This window comes from Scyliorhinus torazame, chromosome 10, assembly GCF_047496885.1.
Source record: "Scyliorhinus torazame isolate Kashiwa2021f chromosome 10, sScyTor2.1, whole genome shotgun sequence".
Classification (NCBI taxonomy): Eukaryota; Metazoa; Chordata; class Chondrichthyes; order Carcharhiniformes; family Scyliorhinidae; genus Scyliorhinus; species Scyliorhinus torazame.
In genome coordinates this window covers 44,765,024-44,789,929 of record NC_092716.1, presented here as the reverse complement: position 1 = coordinate 44,789,929, position 24,906 = coordinate 44,765,024, and the positions used below count along the sequence as shown (strand labels likewise).

Below are 24,906 nucleotides of genomic sequence, written 5' to 3'. Positions count from 1 at the left end.
AGGTGCTTTGGCGTGCTGAAGATGCGTTTCAGGTGCCTGGACCTCTCTGGGGCGCCCTCCAGTATCGGTCAGATAGGGTCGGCCGCATCATTGTGGTGTGCTGCGTCCTGCACAACATAGCCCAGCAGAGGGGCGATGTGCCGCAGGCAGAGGAGGGCGGAGTGGAGGAGCAGCAGGAAGAGGCCCAGTCCTCCCCAGATGAGGGGGATGGGGGCAATGGTCAGGGCAGACGGGGTAGACACAGGCGGGTGGCTGTCCACCGTTACCGGCTGGCCCAGCGGGCACGGGACAGACTGATAGACGCCCGCTTCACTGACTAGATGGGCGTGGGAATCGGGTAGTATGGCCACAGACCGCACACCATGACAACAGCCGACCACCCACACCCCCCACCCATCCACCCACCCAGCACCCTCACCCCCCTCCCCAACCCCACACACCCCACCCGCATGAACACCACCCCCCCACCCCCAATTGCCGATCCACCGGCGGCACAACGGGCCGGGCTCACCCAGTTGCGGGTGGACGCGTGTCTATCGCAGGCCATGGAGGATGATGACAACCCGCCTCCGATGAGCTCCTGGCTCTACATCGTTGGACTATGTCTGACCCATGGCCACAGTACCACCATCCACCCGGACCATCCCTGCATGCGGCTGTGACACTGCAGCGCACGGTCCCGTCCTCTGCCCGGGGGATGTTGATGGCGGCCCAGGGGGAAGGGGGCAGACTCACCTGGGGCTGAGGTAAGACCACCCGTCACACACACACTTGCGCTCAACGTACATGACACGCCCGCACACTTTGGACAGAGCACAAAGGCAGCTTCTGTAGGTGTAACATTGACTTTAATAACCAAAGGAGTTCATGCACGTGCCCTAGCCTCTAAAACTCATCTGTGCCCTGCACCCGTGCCAACTTACTCAGTGTCTAATTGTTTGGCCTTACGGGCCCTTTGACTACGTCTACGTGGTTCCCCAGACGGTACAGCAGAACTGGAGGTGGACTCCTGTGATTCCTGCCCTCTGACACTGGATCCCTTTGGCGGCCGTTTCCTGGGGCGTCCTGGCCTAGATGGGCCAGGCTGCGGCCCGGGCGACTGGGATGGCGAGCTGCCAGCCTGTCCTGCCCGTTGCCCACCCGATGCACCTGGGACGGAAGGGGGGGAGTCCGAGGTGTCGCGGTGTACCGGGACCTCCCCTACAGAGGGAGCCGGGACGGACCACACCACCTCCTCCTCCCTCGGGGTGCCCGATGGCCCCCAGGCCTCTACATGGGTGGGGGATGCGAACGGACTGGCCATCCGACGCGCCCCCGACATCTGGCGCTGCCAGTCCTGGAGGCCCGTGCTGGTATCGACAGGGGTCTGCAGGTTTGCAGCCATGGAGCCCAGGGGGTTGTCGAACCCTGTCTGCGACAGTGCGACGCCAGCTCGCACATGGCCACTGGCGCCGATGCCCTCAGCGATGGCCTGCTGAGACTGGGCCATGGCCTGCAGAGACTGGGCCATGGCCTGCTGAGACTGGGCCATGGCCTGCAGAGACTGGGCCATGGCCTGCAGAGACTGGGCCATGGCCTGCAGAGACTGGGCTATGGCCTGCTGAGACTGGGCCATGGCCTGCTGAGACTGGGCCATGGCCTGCTGAGACTGGGCTATGGCGTTGAGCGCCTCTGCCATCTGGCGCTGGCACTGGCTCATGGCCTCCTGTGAGAGGGCAGCCATTTCCTGGGCCACAGACGCCGCCTGCACGGAAGGCCCCAGGCCTCGCAAACCGTTCCCCATGTCTGACACCGTCGCACCCATTGCCTCCACCGCGGACGCCACCCGTGCGGTGTCAGCCTGGGTGGCACGCATGACCGGGACCACTCCCAGCTCCTGGACGCGGGTGGACTCCTCCACCTGCGACCGCAGCCGCCGCAAGCCACCCGTCACCCTATTCGCTCGTCTCCGTGTCGGTGGTTGCATCGGATGTATGTGTGGGTGTGGTAACTGCAGGAACCCGGGATCCATCTGGGCGGCAGATGTTCGCTTGGCCTGGGCTGCCCTCCGACCGCCCGGTCCCTCTGATGCTCCTACCTCCACCTGCTGTACCGGGACGGCTGTGTTGTGCGCACCAGTGAGTGTACCAGACGCCTCATCACTAAAGTGCCCAACCGTGGTGAGCGTCTCTGCGATGGTGGAGGGTGTTGGTGACAGCAGTGGCGTTGTGTCGTGCTCTTCGTCCCACTCTGAGTCCATGGCACTTTGGGGTGGGGGTTCGTCTCCACCCATCCACTCTGAGTCACTGTCCGGTATTTCGTCTTCCCGGGTAGGGGTGTCCTGGGTAGTGCTGTCCCGGGTAGTGCTGTCCCGGGTAGTGCTGTCCCGGGTAGGGGTGTCCTGGGTAGTGGTGTCCCGGGTAGGGGTGTCCTGGCTCGGATGTGACGGGGGCCTGTGGCTGCCCCCCTCATCGCTGGGTGGTCGCTCCCGCACGTGACGGGGGTGTCGTCTCCCTGTTGCTCCAGGTCTCTCCGTCTCCCGTGGTGTGCGAGGGGCATCCTGCGGGCGTCGCATGCTGGAGGGTCCGGGTCTCTCTGTCTCCCGTGGTCTCCGAGGGGCATCCTGCGGGCGTCGCATGCTGGAGGGCGCGGGTCTCTCCGTCTCCCGTGGTCTCCGAGGGGCATCCTGCGGGCGTCGCATGCTGGAGGGTGCGGGTCTCTCCGTCTCCTGTGGTCTCCGAGGGGCATCCTGCGGGCGTCGCATGCTGGAGGGTGCGGGTCTCTCCGTCTCCTGTGGTCTCCGAGGGGCATCCTGCAGGCATCGCATGCTGGAGGGTGCGGGTCTCTCCGTCTCCTGGTGGTCTCCGAGGGGCATCCTGCGGGCGTCGCATGCTGGAGGGTGCGGGTCTCTCCGTCTCCCGTGGTGTGCGAGGGGCATCCTGCAGGCGGTCTGCATCTGCGGGGATGGGTGCCTGTACGTTTGGTCCTGCGATACGCAATGAAGCATGCATGGTTAGACATCAGGCAGTGATCAGGTGATACGGGGGAGGGGGGTATAGGGGAGGGGGGATATGGGGACGGGCTGTTGGTGGCTCACTTGCTCGTGGGGCCCCGACCTCTGCATCAGCAACCTCCCGGTCCTCAGGTCCGCCAGCCAGTTCCAGGGCCCTTTCCTCGTGTACGGTCAGTGGCCTCTCATCAGCGGGCCCTCCTCCAGTCCTCACATGCTCCCTATTGTTGTGTGCGCGCTTCTCCTGTGGGGGGGGGGGGGTGGTGGCAGGGGTAAAAGGCAACAGTGTTAGGCAGGTATATGAATGCACGCCATCGGTTGCGCGTGCATTGCAGAGGTTAAGGTTAGGGCTGGATTCACTTGGGGATATGGGGGATATGGGGGAGGGGGGATATGGGGGAGGGGGGATATGGGGGAGGGGGGATATGGGGAGGGGGGGATATGGGGGATATGGGGGAGGGGGGATATGGGGGAGGGGGGATATGGGGGAGGGGGGATATGGGGGAGGGGGGATATGGGGGAGGGGGGATATGGGGGAGGGGGGATATGGGGGAGGGGGATATGGGGGATATGGGGGAGGGGGGCTATGGGGGATATGGGGAGGGGGGATATGGGGAGGGGGGGATATGGGGGAGGGGGGATATGGGGGAGGGGGGGATATGGGGGAGGGGGGGTATGGGGGATATGGGGGAGGGGGGATATGGGTGAGGGGGGATATGGGGGATATGGGGGAGGGGGGATATGGGGGAGGGGGATATGGGGGCTATGGGGGAGGGGGGATATGGGGGAGGGGGGATATGGGGGATATGGGGAGGGGGGATATGGGGAGGGGGGATATGGGGAGGGGGGATATGGGGGATATGGGGGAGGGGGGATATGGGGGATATGGGGAGGGGGGGATATGGGGGATATGGGGGAGGCTCACCCTGCCTGCTCTGACGAGGTCGTTCACCTTCTTGTGGCACTGGGTGCCTGTCCGTGGTGTTTGGGCCACAGCGGTGACAGCCTCTGCCACCTCCCTCCACAGACGCCGGCTGTGGCGTGGGGCAACTCTGCGGCCGTGCCCGGGATACAGGGCATCTCTCCTCTGCTCCACCGCGTCCAGGAGCGCCTCCACATCGCGTGACTCGAACCTCGGGGCTGAGCGACGGCCAGCCATCAAGTCGGGTGTTGCGGTCGGGTGTTCCGGTCGGGTGGGGGGGAGCCGTCACGCCGTGCAGCGCGTATGACGCTGCACGGCGTGAACCACTGCGCAAGCGCGGATCCCGTTACGTCGCTGCTAGCCCATTTCGGGCCGCAGACTATTGGCCCATTTTTATGACGTGACGCAAGTGGGATTTGCGCCGTTTTTTGCGCCGATCGGCGGAGTTTCCGCTGATAACGGAGAATTTCGCCTAAGGTCCCACACCGAGCATGTTTAGCCATGTGTTACCCGGACCGGCTAACACATGGCTATTCAACGCGACTCGTGTTGGAAAAGGGGCCTGAACGGGGACCGCACAGCCAAGGTTGCACATAGTCCCGTTTTATACACTAGGGAGCTCCGCTCGCCAGAACTCTCCCGTGTAATGAGAGATCAGGATGCCATTTAACCCTGAGGCCTCAAAGTGATCCCCGACCTCCCCCCAAGTGCCCCTCACATCCTCCCCAATACCCACACAGGGAACCAACGGCCTGATCACACACATGAGGAAAATGCCAGTATGGCACCTTGGCAGTGTCAACCTGGCACCATAGCCATGCCACCTGGGCACCTTGGCAGGAGCACTGCCAGGGCACCACCCTGCCCAAAGGGCATGCAGCTGGCAGCCTCCGATCCCCTGGAAGACTCCCACGAGTGCCATTTCTGTCTGGTCCCCGTGATGACCAGTGCTGAACGGCGCTTACTGGAGGTCTCTAAATGAAGGGGATGAACCCCAAAGCCTCAAGAATCTGCACATTAGAGTGAGGCTAGCTGTCTCGCTCTAATATGCAGATTTGCCCAAAAGTGATGCTGCTCCACAATGAGTGGGATTTACATTGCGTTAGATCTCGCCAGGTAGATCCCGGGAGCAGTGTCTCCCGGCTTTTACCGGCCAAGTTTCACCACGGCAAGCTGCTTTTCCGGCACAGCGTGCCATTGGATCGCGTCCTTTGTGATCATTAAAGTAATAGCAAATGTTGGCATTGATTTCTTCTGCACTGCTGGATGCCACCAGAAAACGTGCAATTTTGATTTCCGGGAGTGGGAGAGAGAGAGAGAGGGAGCCGGAGTGCAGCTTGTGAAGCAGGTAAGTGTTTAAACTTAACCCCAGGTTCCAGCGGTCTTCATTTCCAGGAGCGGGAGAGAGAGGGAGCCGGAGTGCAGCTTGTGAAGCAGGCAAGTGTTTATACTTACCCCCAGGTTCCAGCGGCCTTCATTTCCAGGAGCGGGAGAGAGAGAGAGGGAGCCGGAGTGCTGCTTGGGAAGCAGGTAAGTGTTTAAACTTGCCCTCAGGTTCCAGCGGCCTTCATTTCCTGGAGCGGGAGAGAGAGAGGGAGCCGGAGTGCAACTTGTGAAGCAGGTAAGTGTTTAAACTTACCCCCAGGTTCCAGCGGCCTTCATTTCCGGGGGCGGGAGAGAGAGAGGGAGCCGGAGAGCAGCTTGGGAATCAGGTAGGTTCTGTATATAAGTTGGGCATTTGCTAAACCCGAGACACTACACTTGTAGTGTCCCCCACCCTTTCACCCCCTCTAACCTAAGGGGTTTAGTGAATATAAGGTAAGCTCTTCTTTTCTTTTTTTCTTCTTCTTTCTTCTTGTTTTATCTAGAGGGGCTGGCAGGGAAGGCAGTGCAATATTCCTCTTGCAGAATGTTTGAGGTGAGGGAAACCGTCAGTGTCCCTGCTGATTTCATATGTGGGAAGTGCACCCATCTCCAGCTCCTCAGAAACCGTGTTAGGGAACTGGAGCTGGAGTTGGATGAACTACGGATCATTCAGGAGGCAGAGGTAGTCATAGATAGAAGCTTTAGGGATGTAGTTACTCCAAAGAATAAAGACAGATGGGTGACGGTGAGAGGGGCTGGGAGGAAGCAGTCAGTACAGGGATCCCCTGTGGTCGTTCCCCTTAGTAACAAGTATACCGCTTTGGATACTATTGGGGGGGGAATTACCAGGGGTAAGCCATGGAGTACAGGTCTCTGGTATAGAGTCTGTCCCTGTTGCCCAGAAGGGAAGGGGGGAGAGGAGTAGAGCATTAGTCATTGGTGACTCTATAGTTAGGGGGATAGATAGGAGATTCTGTGGGAACGAGAGAGACTCGCGGTTGGTGTGTTGCCTCCCAGGTGCCAGGGTCCGCGATGACTCAGATCGTGTTGTCGGGATCCTTAAGGGGGAGGGGGAGCAGCCCCAAGTCGTGGTCCACATAGGCACCAACGACATAGGTGGGAAAAGGGATAGGGATGTAAGGCAGGAATTCAGGAGCTAGGGTGGAAACTTAGATCGAGAACAAACAGAGTTATTATCTCTGGGTTGTTACCCGTGCCACGTGCTAGCGAGGCGAGGAATAGGGAGAAAGAGGAGTTGAACATGTGGCTACAGGGATGTGCACGGAGGGAGGGTTTCAAATACCTGGATAATTGGGGCTCATTCTGGGGTAGGACCTCAACAAACGTGATGGTCTGCACCTGGACCAGAGGGATACTAATATCCTGGTGGGGAAATTTGCTAATGCTCTTCGGGAGGGTTTAAACTAGTTCAGCAGGGGTCTGGGAACCTGAATTGTAGCTCCAATATACAGGAGGTTGAGAGTAGTGAGGTCAGGAGTAAGGTTTCAAAGTTGCAGGAGTGTACCGGCCGGCAGGAAAGTGGTTTAAAGTGTGTCTTCTTCAATGCCAGGAGCATCCGGAATAAAGTGGGTGAACTTGCAGCATGGGTTGGTGCCTGGGACTTCGATATTGTGGCCATTTCGGAGACATGGATAGAGCAGGGACAGGAATGGTTGTTACATGTGCCGTGGTTTAGATATTTCAGTAAGCTCAGAGAAGGTGGTATAAGAGGGGGAGGGGTGGCATTGTTAGTCAAGGACAGTATTACGGTGGCAGAAAGGACGTTCGATGAGGTCTCGTCTACTGAGGTGGTATGGGCTGAGGTCAGAAACAGGAAAGGAGAGGTCACCCTGCTGGGAGTTTTCTATAGGCCTCCGAAAAGTTCCAGAAATGTAGAGGAAAGGATTGCAAAGATGATTCTGGATAGGAGCGAAAGTAACAGGGTAGTTGTTATGGGGGACTTTAACTTTCCAAATATTGACTAGAAACGCTATAGTTCGAGCACGTTAGATGGGTCCTTTTTTGTCCAATGTGTGCAGGAGGGTTTCCTGACACAGTATGTAGATAGGCCAACGAGAGGCGAGGCCATATTGGATTTGGTACTGGGAAATGAACCTGGACAGGTGTTAGATTTGGAGGTAGGTGAGCACTTTGGTGATAGTGACCACAATTCGATTATGTTTATTTTAGCGATGGAAAAGGATAGGTATATGCCGCAGGGCAAGAGTTATAGCTGGGGGAAAGGCAATTATGATGCGATAAGGCAAGACTTAGGATGCCTAGGTTGGGGAGGGAAATTGCAGGGGATGGGCACAATTGAAATGTGGAGCTGGTTCAAGGAACAGCTACTGCGTGTCCTTGATATGTCCCAGTCAGGCAGGGTGGAAGTGGTCGAGCGAGGGAACCATGGTTTACTAATGTAGTTGAATCACTTAAGAGGAAGAAGGAGGCTTATGTAAAGATGAGACGTGAAGGTTCAGTTAAGGCGCTCGAGAGTGACAAGTTAGCTAGGAAGGACCTAAAGAGAAAGCGAAGAAGAGCCAGGAGGGGACATGAGAAGTCTTTGGCAGGTAGGATCAAGGATAACCCTAAAACTTTCTATAGATATGTCAGGAATAAAAAAATAACTAGAGTAAGAGTGGGGCCAGTCAAGGACAGTAGTGGAAAGTTGTGCGTGGAGTCTGAGGAGATAGGAGAGGTGCTAAATGAATATTTTTCGTCAGTATTCACACAGGAAAAAGACAATGTTGTTGAGGAGAATACTGAGATACAGGCTACTAGACTAGAAGGGCTTGAGGTTCGTAAGGAGGAGGTGTTGGCAATTCTGGAAAGTGTGAAAATAGATAAGTCCCTTGGGCCGGATGGGATTTATCCTAGGATTCTATGGGAAGCTAGGGAGGAGATTGCTGAGCCTTTGGCTTTGATCTTTATGTCATCATTGTCTACAGGAATAGTGCCAGAAGACTGGAGGATAGGAAATGTTGTCCCCTTGTTCAAGAAGGGGAGTAGAGACATCCCCGGTAACTATAGACCAGTGAGCCTTACTTCTGTTGTGGGCAAAGTCTTGGAAAGGTTGATAAGAGATAGGATGTACAATCATCTGGAATGGGATAATTTAATTAGAGATAGTCAACACGGTTTTGTGAAGGGTAGGTCGTGCCTCGCAAACCTTATTGAGTTCTTTGAGAAGGTGACCAAACAGATGGACGAGGGTAAAGCAGTTGATGTGGTGTATATGGATTTCAATAAAGCGTTTGATAAGGTTCCCCATGGTAGGCTATTGCAGAAAATACAGAGGCATGGGATTCAGGGTGATTTAGCAGTTTGGATCAGAAATTCGCTAGCTGGAAGAAGGCAAAGGGTGGTGGTTGATGGGAAATGTTCAGCCTGGAGTCCAGTTACTAGTGGTGTACCACAAGGATCTGTTTTAGGGCCACTGCTGTTTGTCATTTTTATAAATGACCTGGAGGAGGGCGTAGAAGGATGGGTGAGTAAATTTGCTGATGACACTAAAGTCGGTGGAGTTGTGGACAGTGCGGAAGGATGTAACACGTTACAGAGGGACATAGATAAGCTGCAGAGCTGGGCTGAGAGGTGGCAAATGGAGTTTAATGCAGAAAAATGTGAGGTAATTCATTTTGGAAGGAATAACAGGAAGACAGAGTACTGGGCAAATGGTAAGATTCTTGGTAGTGTGGGTGAGCAGAGAGATCTTGGTGTCCATGCACATAGATCCCTGAAAGTTGCCACCCAGGTTGAGAGGGTTGTTAAGAAGGCATATGGTGTGTTAGCTTATATTGGTAGACGGATTGAGTTTCAGAGCCATGAGGTCATGTTGCAGCTGTACAAAACTCTGGTGCGGCCGCATTTGGAGTATTGCGTGCAGTTCTGGTCGCCGCATTATAGGAGGGATGTGGAAGCATTGGAAAGGGTGCAGAGGAGATTTACCAGGATGTTGCCTGGTCTGGAGGGAAGATCTTATGAGGGAAGGCTGAGGGACTTGAGGTTATTTTCTTTAGAAAGATGAAGGTTAAGAGGTGACTTAATTGAGGCATACAAGATGATCAGAGGATTAGATAGGGTGGACAGTGAGAACCTTTTTCCTCAGGTGGTGATGTCGAGCACGAGGGGACATAGCTTTAAATTGAGGGGTGATAGATATAGGACAGATGTCAGAGGTAGGTTCTTTACTCAGAGAGTAGTAAGGGCGTGGAATGCCCTGCCTGCAACAGTAGTGGACTCGCCAACATTAAGGGCATTTAAATGGTCATTGGTCGGCGCAACATCGAGGGCCGAAGGGCCTGTACTGCGCTGTAATGTTCTATGTTCTAATTTTAGGAATAGACTGCTTTTACTAAAAAAATGTATTGCTCTGTGATTTGCTGTATTATATACGAACATACGTATAAAGTAGGCCATTCGGCCCCTTGAACCTTCTCCACCATTAGATAATATCTTGGCTGACCTGTTTACATTGAGTTCCACATTTTCATCTACCCCCAATACCCTTTGATTCCATTGCCCAACAAGAATCTATCTACCTGCGCCTTAAAAATATTCAGTGTCACCCACTTCCACCGCCTTCTGAGGCAAAGTGTTCCAAAGTCACACAACCCTCTGAGAGAAAAGAATTCTCCTCAGCTCTGTCCTATAAGGGAGTCCCCTCATTTTAAAACACTGCCCCTATCTCTGGACTCACCCTCAAGAGGAAACATTATTGCCACGTCGACCTTGTCAATACCTTTAGCGATCTTATCTACGTCAATCAAGTCACCCTTTACTCTTCTAAATTCTAGTGGAAACAAGCCCAGCATTTCAAACCTCTCAGAATAGGAGCAGTGAAGGCAGTTCGAATGAGCTTCCTTAGCAGTTTGTTTGAGCACCTGGTGGGTTCATTGTCTTCCTGTCTTTGGTCTCCTGCTTCACTGTTGCCTCTCCTTCCTCCTCTGGAATCTTTACCTCCAGGATTTTCTGTAGATTTTTGGCTACCACAATTCTTGAAACAGTGGCAGTGTCATACTGGAGGTTTCCTTGTATATGTAAGGATTTCTTTAGCTTTCACACAGCTCTGGCTCTGATGCTGAATAACTGAAAGAATGCAACAATGGGTGGGTGGCACAAGGCCGGGGAGGGGTTTCCCCTGGACTCTCACTAGTCCCTGATTTTGAAAACAAGCAAAAGATTCAAGTATCTGAGGATGAAAACATGGCGGCCGTACCCATCATACCCAAGTGCACACATGAAAAAATTGGTCATTGCAAATCACTTGAATGTTCAGGGAGTGGGATTTATTTCTGTTGATGTAATGTTGGGCACTGTCAGATGGGGTACGGACAGCACAATGAGCAGATCCGAATGTCCCAGCTACCTTGAAAAAATCCTGCAATTCTCTAGCCACTTACAATACAGTCATTCAGTGCTTGGGATCACTTACACCACAGGGCAACACAGCAGAGTAGTGGCCTGGTGACCAATCAGGACTCAGAGTGCGGAATCACCTCGGCAGAGATATTTTACAGCTAGCTGCAAATATGCTGCAGCTCTTGAAGATCACAAAGTAAATCCCTTTCTGTTCACTGAAGTTACTGAAAATGCATCATTACAGGCGGCAGCTTTGCAGATTCAAATCCTACCCTAAATTTCCCTTCCTTCATCCCAGCAAAAGATTGCCAGCTTTACGCCCTCACTCACCTGTGGAATTTTGGGGCCTGTGCACATATATTGAAATGATCAAATGAGGAAACTTGTAATGTTGCAACTACAGAAAGAGCTAGAGATTTGTAATTCTCTGTCAGTTGGATTCCTTCGACTGCACCCCGACTAAAATTCATAGGCGCGATTCAGCGGACTCGAGTTAAAGTCTGCTGAACGACACATTTTGCAGGGTATTTCTTGACGTTAAGACACCGTTTTCAACAGCATTTGCCTTTTTATTTTGGCCTCGTGGAGATTCTCTCCATTCAGTGATTTTCTGCTGGCCAGCTTCAGCTCCTCACAGGCTCCTCGCAGATCGGGATGCCATTTTGGATGGCTGTCATGATCTACCATCCCCCCCCCCACCCCTTTGCAAGTCTCCCCCCCCCACACTTTTTGGGACCCCCCTCTCCCCCCAACCTTGGGGAGGCCCTGGGAACACCTTATTTCTTCTTGACCGCCACCCCCCCCCAAGTCCGATGCTTGGCATTGCCAACCTGGCAGGTGGGCATCCTGGCAATGCCAGGTTAGGACTGCAAGAGTGCCTGGGTGGAATTGCCAGACTGGCAGTGCCAAAGTGCCAAGATGCCAGGTGGAGTGCCAAGGTGCCACCCTGCCCTGTCCTCAACCACCCAGGGTGCCCAATGGCCTGGGAGACCCCCCACCCCCGGGAGACCCCCCCCCCCCCCAAGTGCTGTTACAACTGTTCCACGTTTGAACAGATACTAAACGATGCTCTGGCAAGGTCTCCCAGGCGCGGCCGGTGAATCCCGAGCCGCGGGTGAATCATGCGAATGTATATTTAAATGAGCCCAATAGTTTATTTAAATGTGCATGTCTGGATCTCGCCCAGTGAGAGTGAAATCCAGATGGCGATGTCTCGCAAAGATTTTGTTGAATCTCGTGAGAGTTTTCAAGCTCCACGAATTTCACGAGAGACCTCTCAAGAGATATAATGGCCTCGACCCGGCACCATGTTGGGCGTGACAAGGCCGCTGAATCGTACCCAGTATCATTAATGTGCAAAGGATGCAAGTGTTCATTTCCTGTTGTAAATAGGAATCACACAATCTAACATGATGCAGCCATTTATAGTTGGCAAACATTTAATGGTGAAGAGATAAATCCATAAAGAAACTTGGAACTAGGCCTGGTCATGTATGAAACAAAGGCAAATTAAAAGAAGTTTCATGTGGTTGCTTGAATCTACAAGTTTAGACCTGAGAGCATAGTTGCCAATGTGGAAAACCTTTCTCGCATAAATGATCTTATCCCTCTGCTGTCAAAGACATCAAAATGCTGGGCAAAACACTTTTGCTAGATACTCCCGCCATTGTATCAGACTGACAGAATAAGTGCATTTGGCAGTGTAAAAATGGCCAATTCAGCAACAACTGAAGCCTTTCCAAATCTAAGTAATTTCCTTGGTCCTGAATGAAGTAAATGTCTGTTCGGTTAAAGCTGGGCTCGGATTTAGTGGCCATTCCTCTATCTTTCAATATGTTGAGAACCAGAATTATTTTTACTTTGCAATTCTATTCAACTTTTTTCCCTCTTCATCCTGCATTAATTTCAACGAAAATAAATTCAAGTGCTAATGTTTCATCTTTTCATAACGAGAAAACTCTTGGTTTGAGAACCACAGATTACTAGCAATATAACCCTTCCTGAAGGATAATTAGTGTCAAAGGAAAACCTTTAACAAACCCACACAGTACACTCACTTTCTACAATGTAAAGATTCTCAATCATTCATTTTCGAGTGATAACTGGGAAGCAGTCTTAAAAGCATGATAGCTATTCACCTACCGTAAAGTGAATCTGACATCCGCCCATAATGTAATCTAAAAAGGAATAGATCCTGTGCAACTTCAAAATACAAAAATGCATAGTTAGCCCAGGAGAGTTGAAATCAACCATTTGAACATAATGACTAATAACTTGGCATCTTCCTTGAACAAAAAAACTGTCACCTTAAGTACAAGATTGATAATTGTCATTTACACATTTTAGATCATGTCCAGCTGACTGATATAGCTTTAAATTCATCATTGAAGTGCATGAGGAAGTTCATTTCAGGATGACAATGAGCAACGGTTTCCTTAAAAGTTCATCTTTAAGCATGGATATAAATAAGGTTTTGATTCAATGCCAGTCCTGTGGACATCGTACATCATTATCATTCTCGGTAAAATTGTTATCACAGCAATAGCGCCCATATTGTTTGAATCCAACTATGTTCAGCAAGGAGTTGTGATATAGCCGAGGGAGTCTACGTTAAATGGGATTTGCAACACTTATTACTGGCTTTCTGGTAGCTGTACAGCCTGAGTAAAATAAGGCAAATTAACAATCACATTTAGCAGAATTGCACCTTTGCTGTCAGTTCAGATGACATCTTATTCTCTGCTGTTTGTACAAAATGCATAACACTACTTGCAAAAATCACAGACTGTTGAATAAATGTGTTTCATAGTCTTTTCTCAGTCTTTCGTTCTTTAATTCAGTGTTTTATTCCTAATTAAGCGGTATTTGAAGACACATGGGAAATTTCACACCCGATACAAGTGAAGCATTCTGATTTTACTGGTCTTGCTTTTTTGCCGAATTCAGATCAGAAAATTGAGTGACACCAGCTGCAAGCAAATCTGTGCTTTTTCACAGGAAAAAATATAAACCTAACCTTTATTATCAAAAGGTTTTGGTTAACGTCAGCAGCCTGTTACACACTGCACCAGTTTTCATTTCCCGTCAGTCACTGTTGAAGTGTCGTGACTTGCTTTTTTCTGGAGTCCCCTTCTAGATTGCCCCTTGCATTAATCAACGTTATCCCAGGGTTATATTATTCCACTTTACCTTACCTTACAATCTTTCAGTATGACAGTTCCAGAGTTCTTGTAATGCCTCTTTTTTGCCTTATATTTTGGATTAACACAGTCCCAATGGATCTGATTAAAATAAACAGCCAGGTTACTACATGATAATACGAACCAATGTAATACTCATCATACATCCTCTGTTACACTAAGTAAATGTACTTTGAATTGTCGTGTGATATACCTTTGAGTTTAGAAGTGTATGCTTGACAAAATGGTTGCCATGCACACAAAAAACAGGCAATGTGTTACTTGAAGTGGGAAGAAAACTAATTTAAATATTCACTGTGCATGTCATCAAATCGAACAAAGCAACCGACAGTGGGGAATACCATTAACAGTTTAGATCATAACATGGAACAGCTGATGTGTCAGGTGGAACAGAAATTCAAACCTTGATCACTGGTAGAACAGATGAGCAATAATTAAATGCTGAATGCCAACACCAGCCCTCACAAACTCAGCACATTATCTGTTACTTGCCTTACCCGCGCCAGCCTGGGCGACAGCAGTCGCAGATTTCACAAATAATGGCCCAGATTTTACTGTCAAAATAATGGTGAGATTATGCTCACCATTATTTATGAGCAAATGGCACATCAACTGCAAGCAAGTGCCCAGATGGTGGCTTAACTCAAAAATCCAAAGATCATTGTCCGAGTCGCGTCATTTTGCATTTAGCTTCACAAAATTGAAGCTAGTGAAATGAATTGAATGGTGTGATGTTGTTATATTTATGGATACAAACTAAAAGTCATCACAGAGAGTTAAGTCTTGCCTATTGCAGCCGAAGCAACCTTTTTATGGTGTAATGAGTGTCAGTAAGTTAGCTTTATCTTTTATTCCTCCCGTTCTCTAATCCAATCTTTCTTTCCCTCTGTTTATTTCTCTTTCTGAGCTGATTTGACATTGAATTCACCCACTCTAATTAACACTTCCTCTCTACCCTTGCACTGTTCTTTCCGCTGTCCTTCAAACTAATTGGTTAAGGGGAGCTGTTTGCCCTGTTCACTCAGGTCCCAGAAATCAAGTTTCTCTCGACGCGCTGGAATCAGCTCACACTTCCAGCAACTTGCCATGGCGAAGTCTTTTCAAAACCTAGGACACGCAAGGGCAAGTCCAGCTTAATGGCAGACACTGCTACAGAAGAATAATGTGATCCTGCATGGCAGTAAAGTTAATCCACAGGACAATCGGGGAAAAACAAAAGCAGCCTCAACAGTGGCACCACAACTCTGTTGCTCTGTTGCTTAGCAGAGGAGGGCAAAGTGCAGGAGAGCGATAGTTATAGGGGACTCTATAGTTAGGGGCACAGATAGGTGCTTCCGTGGACCGGAAAGAGACTCCAGGGTGGTATGTTGACTCCCTGGTGCCAGGGACAAGGATGTCTCTGAATGAACACAGGACATCCTGAAAGGGGAGGGTGAACAGCCAGAGGTACTAACAGGACATAGGTAATAACAACGTAGACTGGAAGAGTAATGAGATCCTGCAGAAGGAGTTTGGAGAGTTAGGCAACAAGCTAAAAAGCAGAACCTCTGGGGTTGTAATCTCAGGATTACTCCCTGTGCCACATGCCAGTAAGGCTAGAAATAGGAGGATAGTGCAGCTAAATAGATGGCTAAACTGGTGGTGTAGGAGGGAGGGGTTCAGATTTCTGGACCACTGGGATCTCTTTGGGGGTAGGTGTGACCTGTTTAAGAAGGATGGGTTGCATCTAAACTGGAGGGGCACCAAAATCCTGGCTGGGAGGTTTGCTAGAATCACTTGGGAGGATTTAAACTAGTACGGCAGGGGGATGGGAACCAGAACACTAGCGTAGAAGGTGTAATAACTGAAGGGGAAATAGAGAATAAAAATAAGAGAACAATTTTACCCTGTCTGCTTAAACGCAGTGGTTTGAAGTGTATTTGTTTCAACGCCACAAGTATAGCGGGTAAGGCAGATGAACTTAGAGCACTTATTAGTGCTTGGAATTACAATGTTGTGGCTAGCCCAGAAAAATGGTTAAAGGAACGGCAGGATTGGCAGCTGAATGTTGGAGAATATAGATGCTTCAGGAGAGATAGAGAGGGATGTAAAAGGGATGGGGGAGTAGCATTACTGGTTAATACAGGGATGAGGGTAACCCTCGCGTTAAGGTGCTAAACTGGGAAAGGCAAATTACAATAACATTAGACAGGAATTAAAGAATTTGGATTGGATGCGGCTGTTTGATAGTAAATCAAGATCGGACATGTGGGAGCCTTTCAAGTGACAGATAACGAGGGATATTATGAACCTTGTCAAAAAGAAAAAAAAAGGAGACTTTAGTACGGTCTAGAAGGGTGGGGACAGTCAAAACCTTTGAGGAGTATAAAGAAAATAGCAAGGTACTTGTGGTGATATACATCACTGTAAGTACACAAAGGGTTAATGTACATACACTACACCTAGCTAGACACTAGAGGGAACACCAGAGACATGACACACAGACAGTCAACCAATAGGTCAGTAAGATAGGACACGACCAATGGGCATTCACGATACACACAGAGGTGACACTACCACAGGGGGGCATTACACCAACCCATATATAACGACACTGCACACATGATCTTCCTCTTTGCAGTGGAGACTCTCAGTGAGTACAGACACAGGGTTGATTGAAACACATCACTCCCACCACATGGATTGTAGCAGACTGGTTCATCAGTCTGAGTAGCTACAGCAGGATTAACAGTAGCGTCGAATCCAAGTAGGAGAATTGTTAATAGTTTAATAAATGTGTTAAAGCTATCTCCAAGTCTGAACCTTCCTTTGTCAGAGTGCACATCAAGGAAGTAGCTTATGCTACGACAAGAGCATAACAAAACAGTACTGAAGCGGGAAATTAGGAGGAGTCATGAAAAGTCCTTGGCAAGTAGGATTAAGGTGAATCCCAAAGCTTTTTATTCATATGTAAAAAGCAAGAGGGTGGCCAAGGGAAAGATTGGACCACTTCAGGACAGTGGGGGGAACCTATGTGTTGAGCCAGAGGAAATGGGTGATGTACTAAATGAGCACTTTGCATCAGTGTTCACCAAGAAAGGGACTTTGTGGAAGATGATTCTTGGGTAGGGTGTGTGGACAGTCTGGATCATGTTAACATCGAAAAGGAGGAGGTATTGGGTCTTATAAAAGATATTAAGATAGATATGTCTCCTGGGCCGGATGGGAGTTACCCCAGAATATTGATGGAAGCAAGGGAGGAAATTGCTGGGGCCTCGACTGAAATCTTTGTATCCTCATTGGCTACCTGTGAGATCCCAGAGGACTGGAGAATAGCAAATGTGGTACCTCTGTTTAAGGAAGGTAGCAGGGATAATCCAGGAAACTATAGGCCGATGAGCCTCACGTGGTAGTCGGTAAATTATTGGAGAGAATTCTCAGGGACAGGATTTATACGCATTTGGAAACAAATGGACTTATAAACGATAGACAGCATGATTTTGTGAAGTGAAGGTCGTGCCTCACTAACTTGATTGAGTTTTTTGAGGAGGTGACAAAGATGATTGATGAGGGGAGGGTGGTGGATGTTGTTTACCTTGACTTCAGTAAAGCCTTTGACAAGGTGCCTCATGGCAGACTGGTATAAAAGGTGAAGTCACACGGGATCAGAGGTGAGGTGGTTAGATGGATGCAGAACCGGCTCGGTCACAGAAGGCAAAAGGTAGCAGTAGAAGGGTGTTTTTCTGAATGGAAGGTTGTGACTAGTGGTGTTCCACAGGGATCTGTGCTTCGGCCTCTGTTGTTTGTAGTATACATAAACAATTTGGAGGAAAATGTAGCCGGTCTGATTAGTAAGTTCGTGGATGACACCAAGGTTGGTGGTGTGGCAGAGAGGTTGAGGATTGTCAGAAGATACAGCAAGACATAGATAGGTTGGAGACTTGGGCAGAGAAATGGCAAATGGAGTTTAATCCAGACAAATGTGAGGTACTGCATTTTGGTAGGTCTAACAATAGAGGGGACATATACCATAAATGGCAAAACTCTTAGGAATATAGAAAGTCAGAGAGATCTGGGTGTGCAGGTCCACAGGTCTTGAAGGTGGCAACACAAGTCGACACGGTGGTCAAGAAAGCATACGGAATGCTTGCCTTCATTGGGCGGGGCAACGAATATAAAAACTGGCAAGTCATGTTACAGTTATATAGAAACTTGGTAAGGCCGCACTTGGAATATTGTACACAATTCTGGTCGCCACACTACCAGAAGGATGTGGAGGCTTTGGAGAGGGTGCAGAGGAGGTTTACCAAGATGTTGCCTGGTCTGGAGGGTGTTAGCTATGTGGAGAGGCTGAATAGACTCGGACAGTTTTCATTAGAAAGACAGAGGTTGAGGGGTGACCTGATAGAGGTCTACAAGGTTATGAGGGGCATAGATAGAGTGGATGGGCAGGCACTCTTTCCCAGGGTGGAGGGGGTCAGTCACCAGGGGGCATGGGTTTAAGGTCCGTGGAGCAAAGTTTAGAGGAGATATGTGAGGCAGGTTTTTTTACGCAGAGGGTGGTGAGCACCTGGAACGCGTTGCCAGGGGAATTTGTGGAAGCAGATACATTAACAGCGTTCAAAAGGCATCTTGACAAATACATGGATATGCTGGGTGTCGAGGGATACGGCACAATGAAGTGCTGAGGGTTTCGGCAAAGGTTGGTATCATGACCGGCACAGGCTTGGAGGGCCGAAGGGCCTGTTCCTCTGCTGTATTGTTCTTTGTTCTTAATACTGCACTCGATAAAAAACATGGGGCGGGATAGCCCGATCCCCCGCCGGGTCAGAGAATCAGCGGGGGCGGCGCGAATCCCGCGACGCCGCTCCGACGCTGGGCCGCCGATTCTCTGGCGACAATGGTGCCGGCGCAGTCGCCGTGGCGCCGGTTGGGGGCCACCCCCCGGCGATGGGCCGAATGCCCGCCGAGTTCGGTCGAGTCCCGCCGGCGTCGTTCGCATGTGGTCCTTCCCGGCGGGACCTCGGCGTTCTGGCTGCGGGGGCCGTCCTGGTGGGGGGCGAGGGGGGGATCCGACTCTGGTGGGGGGGGGGGGGGGGCCTCCACGGTGGCCAGGCCTGCGATTGGAGTTACCGATTGGCGGGCGTGCTAAATCGGGGAAGGCCTATGCTCCTCCGCGCCGAGCCCCTGTAGGGCTCAGCCATGTTGCCCAGGGGCCGGAGCGGAGACAGCAAACCACACGCATGCGTGGACCCACGCCGCCCGTGCTGGCGCCCGTATCGGCAGTTGGAGCTGCGTGAAGCGCTCCAGTGCCGTGCTGGCCCCCGTGCGGCGCAGGATCGCTGCTCCTAGTGGCCAGATGACGCCGTCGTAAAACGCTCCGGGGTTTACGACAGCGTCAACACTTAGCCCCATTATCGGAGAATCCTGTCCATGAGTTTAGGTACTTGAAAGAAAATATTGTGGTGGCCAATATTTTATACCAAGAACAGTGCATGGCCCACCAAGTCAATTCAGGAATTCCATTCTTTAGAAAGAAAGGCTGTAATTAATTAAGAAGAACTAAAGTGTTTGATCCCAGAATAGCAAGAACTGCCATTCCATTGTTCTGGCTGAATATCAAATAAGAACCTATGACTCTACATAAACAAAGCTGCAGGTTTACTACAACACAGCTGGGACTCAGCTCCACTCTGCCATCTCAAATGTGGAGCTTGGTCACGAGCACAAAGCAACAAAGGAAACTGAATACCTTTGAATGCTATTACTTGGCACAAACCATACACTGAAACTGGAGGCAATGTGACATAAAGCTATAAGAAAAAGGTCAAAATAACAACAACAGCTTGCATTACGTCTTCAACATTACAAAATATCGCAAGGCATTTCACAGGGCGCTTTGCAAGCAAGGTTTGTCACCAAACACCGTAATGGGATATTAGGACAGATGAAAGACAGGTTTTAAGGGGTATTTTAAAGGAGGAGAGAGAAGTAGAGAGGGAGACTTAGGGAAGGAATTTCGCAACTTAGGGCTTCACCAGCTGAAGGCGCAGCTGCCAATTGTGTAGCATTTAAAATCTGGGATGTGTTAAAGGCCAGAACTGGGGAAGTTAAGAGAACTCACTGGATTACAGGCTCGAAGATAGGGGTCACGGTAGATTAGCCAACATCATCCTTGCACAGGAGCAAGTCTTATGGGTTGCTAATATTTAGTAACTAAATAATTTCTGGGCTGAATTCAGGAATCACTGGAGGCAGGGAGGGTCCCAGAGGATTTGAAAATGGTGAATGTAACATCCCTGTTTAAAAAGGGAGGGAGGCAGAAGACTGGAAATTATAGGCCGGTTAGCCTGACTTCGGCCATTGGTAAGATTTTAGAATCCATTATTAAAGATGAGATTGCGGAGTACTTGGAAATGCATGATAAAATAGGACTGATTCAGCACGGCTTTGTCAAGGGGAGGTCATCCTGACAAATCTGTTCTTTGAGGAGGTAACGAGGAAGTTAGACAAAGGATAATCAGTGGATGTGATCTATTGGATTTCCAGAAGGCCTTTGACAAAGTGCCGTATAGGAGGTTGCAAAATAAGATAAGAGCCCATGGTGTTAGGGGCAAGGTACTGGCATGGACAGAGAATTGGCTGATTGGCAGGAGGCAGAGAATGGGGATAAAGAGGTCTTTTTCAAGATGGCAGCTGGTGACTAGTGGTTCCACAGGGGTCAGTGATGGGACCACAGCTATTCATGATTTACATTAATGAGCTGGAAGATGGAACTGAGGGCATTTTTACTAAGGTTCCAGATGGTACAAAGATATGTAGAGGGACAGGTTGAGTTGAGGCTACAGAAGGAGATGGACAGGCTAGGAGAGAGGACAAATAAGTGGCAGCTGGAATACAATGTAGAAAAGTGTGAGGTTATTCACTTTGTTTGGAAGAATAGAGGCATAGACTATTTTCTAAATGGGAAAAAGTTTCAGAAATTAGGGGCCTTAGTTCAGGATTCTCTTAAGGTTAACATGCAGGTTCAGTTGGCAGTTTGGAAGGCAAATGCAATGTGAGCTTTCATGTCGAGAGGGCTAGAATACAAGAGCAAGGATGTATAAGGCTCTGGTCAGACCTCGTTTGGAATATTATGAGCAGCTTTGGGCCCCATATCTAAGGAAGGATGTGCTGGCCTTGGAGGGGGCCCGCAGGAGGTTCACAAGAATGATCCCGGGAATGAAGGGCTTTTCGTATGAGGAGACTCTGGGTCTGTTCTTGATGGAGTTTAAAAGAATGAGGGGGGATCTTATTGAAACTTACAGAATACTGAGAGGTCTAGATAGAGTGAACGTGGAGAAAATGTTTCCACTAGTAGGATAAGCTGGATCTAGAGGGCACAGCCTCAGACTGAAGGGACGATCCTTTATAATAGAGATGAGGAGGAATTTCTTCAGCCAGAGGGTGGTGAATCTGTGGAACTCATTGACGCAGAAGGCTGTGGAGGCCAAGTCACTGAGTATCTTTAAGACAGGGATAGATAGGTTCTTGATTACTAAGGGGATCAGGGGTTATGGGGAAAGGCAGGAGAAGGGGATGGAAACATATCTGCCATGATTGAATGACGGAGCAGACTCAATGGGCCGAATGGCCTAATTCTGTTCCTATGTCTTATGGTCTTATGAATTTCTCTCATTCGCCGTAATCCTCGTACAGTTTCTTGGATTGTGGAATCATTCCACACCCATCCCGGAGGAATAACCACCAGCAAGATACAGGCATTGCTAGAGTGGAACCAGCACTACAGGAGGTCCAAGATAAAATAAAAGTCCATAGATCAGACCAAGTCATGCACTAAATATCTCGTCTGAGTCATAGTTGTTTGGCAGGGGAGATTGTTACATGGCCTTCTGTCTCCATTTGGAGCATTTCTGATATCAGATTTTAATAGACGCAATATCAGGGGGCCTGAATTTTCAGGCCAAGTCCAAAGAGTTGGTGGGTAACACATCACTCAGGAGGATGTCCTGCCTTGAAGAGCTGCTGGTCGATCCGACCCCCCCGGAACAGCACTGTAGTGGCCAGAAGAGGTACTGCAGGGAGCTTCCTGGCACTAAATCCCGGGGCCTGAAGGATAAGTAAGTGTCAGGATCCCATGGTGGGGAGGACAGGAGACATTTGGGGGAGGTCGCAAGGGGGGAGGATCAGAGTCTTGGGGAATAGATCACTTTAAGGGGAGGGCACCCAGGGCAGAAGGGGGGCTTCTGATGGAAGTGCTTCCCCCAAACTTCCCTCCTGAGATTATATTTACTTTACTTTCATGTTTGCCCCTGGAGCTAGGATCCGCCTGCCAGCTTAAACATTGAGGCTGGATGGGAAAGGCCCCTTAAGTGGCCACTGAAGGGACATAGCTGGGGCAGGGGTGGGGGGGGGGGGGCTTCCCGTCTGGGGTACTGCCCATCCCAGCGTTAAATTGCTACCAGATTAGGGTGTGCGGGAACCCAGAGAGGATCTGGTCCATGCTATTTTGTGCTACATACCCCACACAATGCAGCCTCCCACCCAACCACCACTACCCTGCCTCAGAATCTGACGGGGGGAGGGGAGTGCAAAATGCTGCCGGTGGAGTGCAGCAGCTGTCCAGGCTGGGAGGATACAATCATGGGAGCAGAGCTTAAAGACTTGAATACTACCACTCAACACAACAGAATTTCATGGCCCAGTTTTGCATAAAGTATTTTTAAATACAATTACATTGCAGTACAGTCATGAAAACTGACTCTTTCTCTGATTAACCATCAATCATTGTTTAGCTTCTTTCCAAAACTTCACGACTCAATATCATTCACCTTGTTTTCTCCCATTGCTTTCCGCATTTGCTCAAATGTCGTGTAAAACTCTCCAATATAATCATGTTTTCCACGAGTATCATAATCCCAGATTAAACACTGGGGGGGAAAAAAACAGAACATATGTTGAACATAGGGCGAACATATATCAAATATCGATGAACATATATCAAATATAGGGTGAACGTATATCAGATATAGGGTGCTGTTTTGAATACATTTCTACTCATTTATCTCATCTTAAAATGGACAGTGAAATGAAATGGAGGCAGCACTAGCTGGGGATTAGTAGAGTTCAGAGTAATAATAATCTTATAATCCAATAATAATCTTGATTAGTGTCACAAGTAGGCTTACATTAACACTGCAATGAAGTTACTGTGAAAATACTCTAGTCGCCACATTCCGGCACCAGTTTGGATACACTGAGGGAGAATTAAGAATGTCCAATTCACCACACAAGCACGTCTTTGGGGACTTGTGGGAGGAAACTGGAGCGCCCGGAGTAAACCCACGCAGACATGGGGAGAATGTGCAGACTCTGCACAGACAGTGCCCCAAGCCGGGAATCGAACCCGGGTCCGATAAACCTCCCAAGGATTACAATGAATGCCATAAAATCTATTGCCAATATTCAACAAAGTGACCCAGTGATGGACCCAAAGAGAATTAACAACATCCATAATAATCTTGGACAAATAAATTAAATAGACTAAGGCATAGCAGATGTTTGTAATGCTGACAAAAAGGAAATTATTGAATATCGGTACATGAAATGTGAACCTGCAGAACTTGGAATCTAGAATGGATTGCTGGTTAACTTATGTTGCTATTTTCTGCTAATTGTACTCATGATATTAAATCTGGTATATTCAAAGATTGCACCACCACGTGCTATGACTGCAAAGGCTTTAACAGAAGTTTCAATTGCTCTTACATCCAGGTTACAGCAGCCAATCACAAGAATCCTGAAGAAATTCACAATGATGAACTTCAAAAAAATCAGCTACCATAAGACTCTCTGACATTTGAGCTGTGGCGTTGAGCTAGCAAACAAATTCCTCAAAAAAACATTCACTTTCATAAGGAATAACGCTGATCAGTCTACTCCTTTTGGGCAAAATGTTATTTTCCTTATAATTCCATATATTGTGGGCTGGATCTCCATGTGTCCAGATGACTCGGGACAGCTATTAATAATAACCTTTACATAGGCTTACATTAACACTGCAATGAAGTTACTGCGAAAATCCCCGACTCGCCACACTCCGGCGCCTGTTCGGGTACACTGAGGAAGAATTCAGAATGTCCAATTCACCTAACTGCACATCATTCGGGACTTGTGGGAGGAAACCGGAGCACCCGGAGGAAACCCACGCAGACACGGGGAGAACGTGCAGACTCCACACAGACAGTGACCCAAGCCGGGAATCGAACCTGGGACCCTGGCGCTCTGAAGCAACAGTGCTAACCACTGTGCTACCGTGCCGCCAATGGCGCCAGAACCTGGGGCGGGATTATCCGACCCCCCCGCCGGGCCTGAAAATCGCCGGGGGGGGCGGTGTGAATTCCGTCCTGATGCCGGCTGCTGGATTGTCCGGCGCCTGTTTTTCGGCGGGAGCGGGAATCGCGTCGCGCTGGTCAGGGGCCTTTGGCAGTGGCCCCCCCCCCCCCCCCCGGCGATTCTCCGTTCCGCGATCGGCCGAGTGGCTGCCCGTTTTCGGCCTGTCCCACCGACGTAAATTACACAAGGTCCTTACCAGTGGGACGGTGGCCTGGCCTGCGATCGGGGCCCACCGATCTGCGGGCGGACCTGTGCCGTGGGGGACACTCTTTCCCTCCGCGCCAGCCGCTGTAACGGTCCGCCATGGCCGGGGCGGAGAAGAACCCCCTGCACGTGTGCTGGGAACACGCCAGAACACGATGGCACTCCTGTGCATGCAGCAACTCGCGCCGGCTGGCGGAGGCCCTTCGGGCTGGCGCCGGGCTAGCCCCTGAAGGTGCGGAGAAATCCGCACCTTCCAGGCGGCCCGACACGGGAGTGGTTCTTGCCATTCCTCGGCGCCGGTACAGCCAGCCCCGTCAGATAGCGGAGAATCCCAGCCCTGATTCTGGGATTCCTGAGCTTCCAATTTCGGGGAGCGTCTTTTAAGGGTGCAGGCTGTTTCAGGTAAAAAGCCTCCATCTTGCACTCCCAACCAGCTACATTGTGGGGATAGGCATGTCTGCAATTTTCATGGAGTCAGGCCAGGATTTAAT

The 24,906-nt window shown here is 50.0% G+C and overlaps 1 protein-coding gene across 1 annotated transcript in view; it reads right to left on the bottom strand.

The window, feature by feature from the left end:
• The window catches only part of cpne7 (copine VII), a 371,941-nt gene that overhangs the window by 156,275 nt on the left and 190,760 nt on the right, over positions 1 to 24,906 (bottom strand). Inside the window, exons 8-10 of the mRNA XM_072518053.1 lie at positions 22,648 to 22,746; positions 13,832 to 13,918; positions 12,780 to 12,839 (exon numbers count right to left, since the gene is read on the bottom strand). Coding sequence (XP_072374154.1) covers positions 12,780 to 12,839; positions 13,832 to 13,918; positions 22,648 to 22,746 — 246 coding nt within the window. The remainder of the gene's footprint in view (positions 1 to 12,779; positions 12,840 to 13,831; positions 13,919 to 22,647; positions 22,747 to 24,906) is intronic.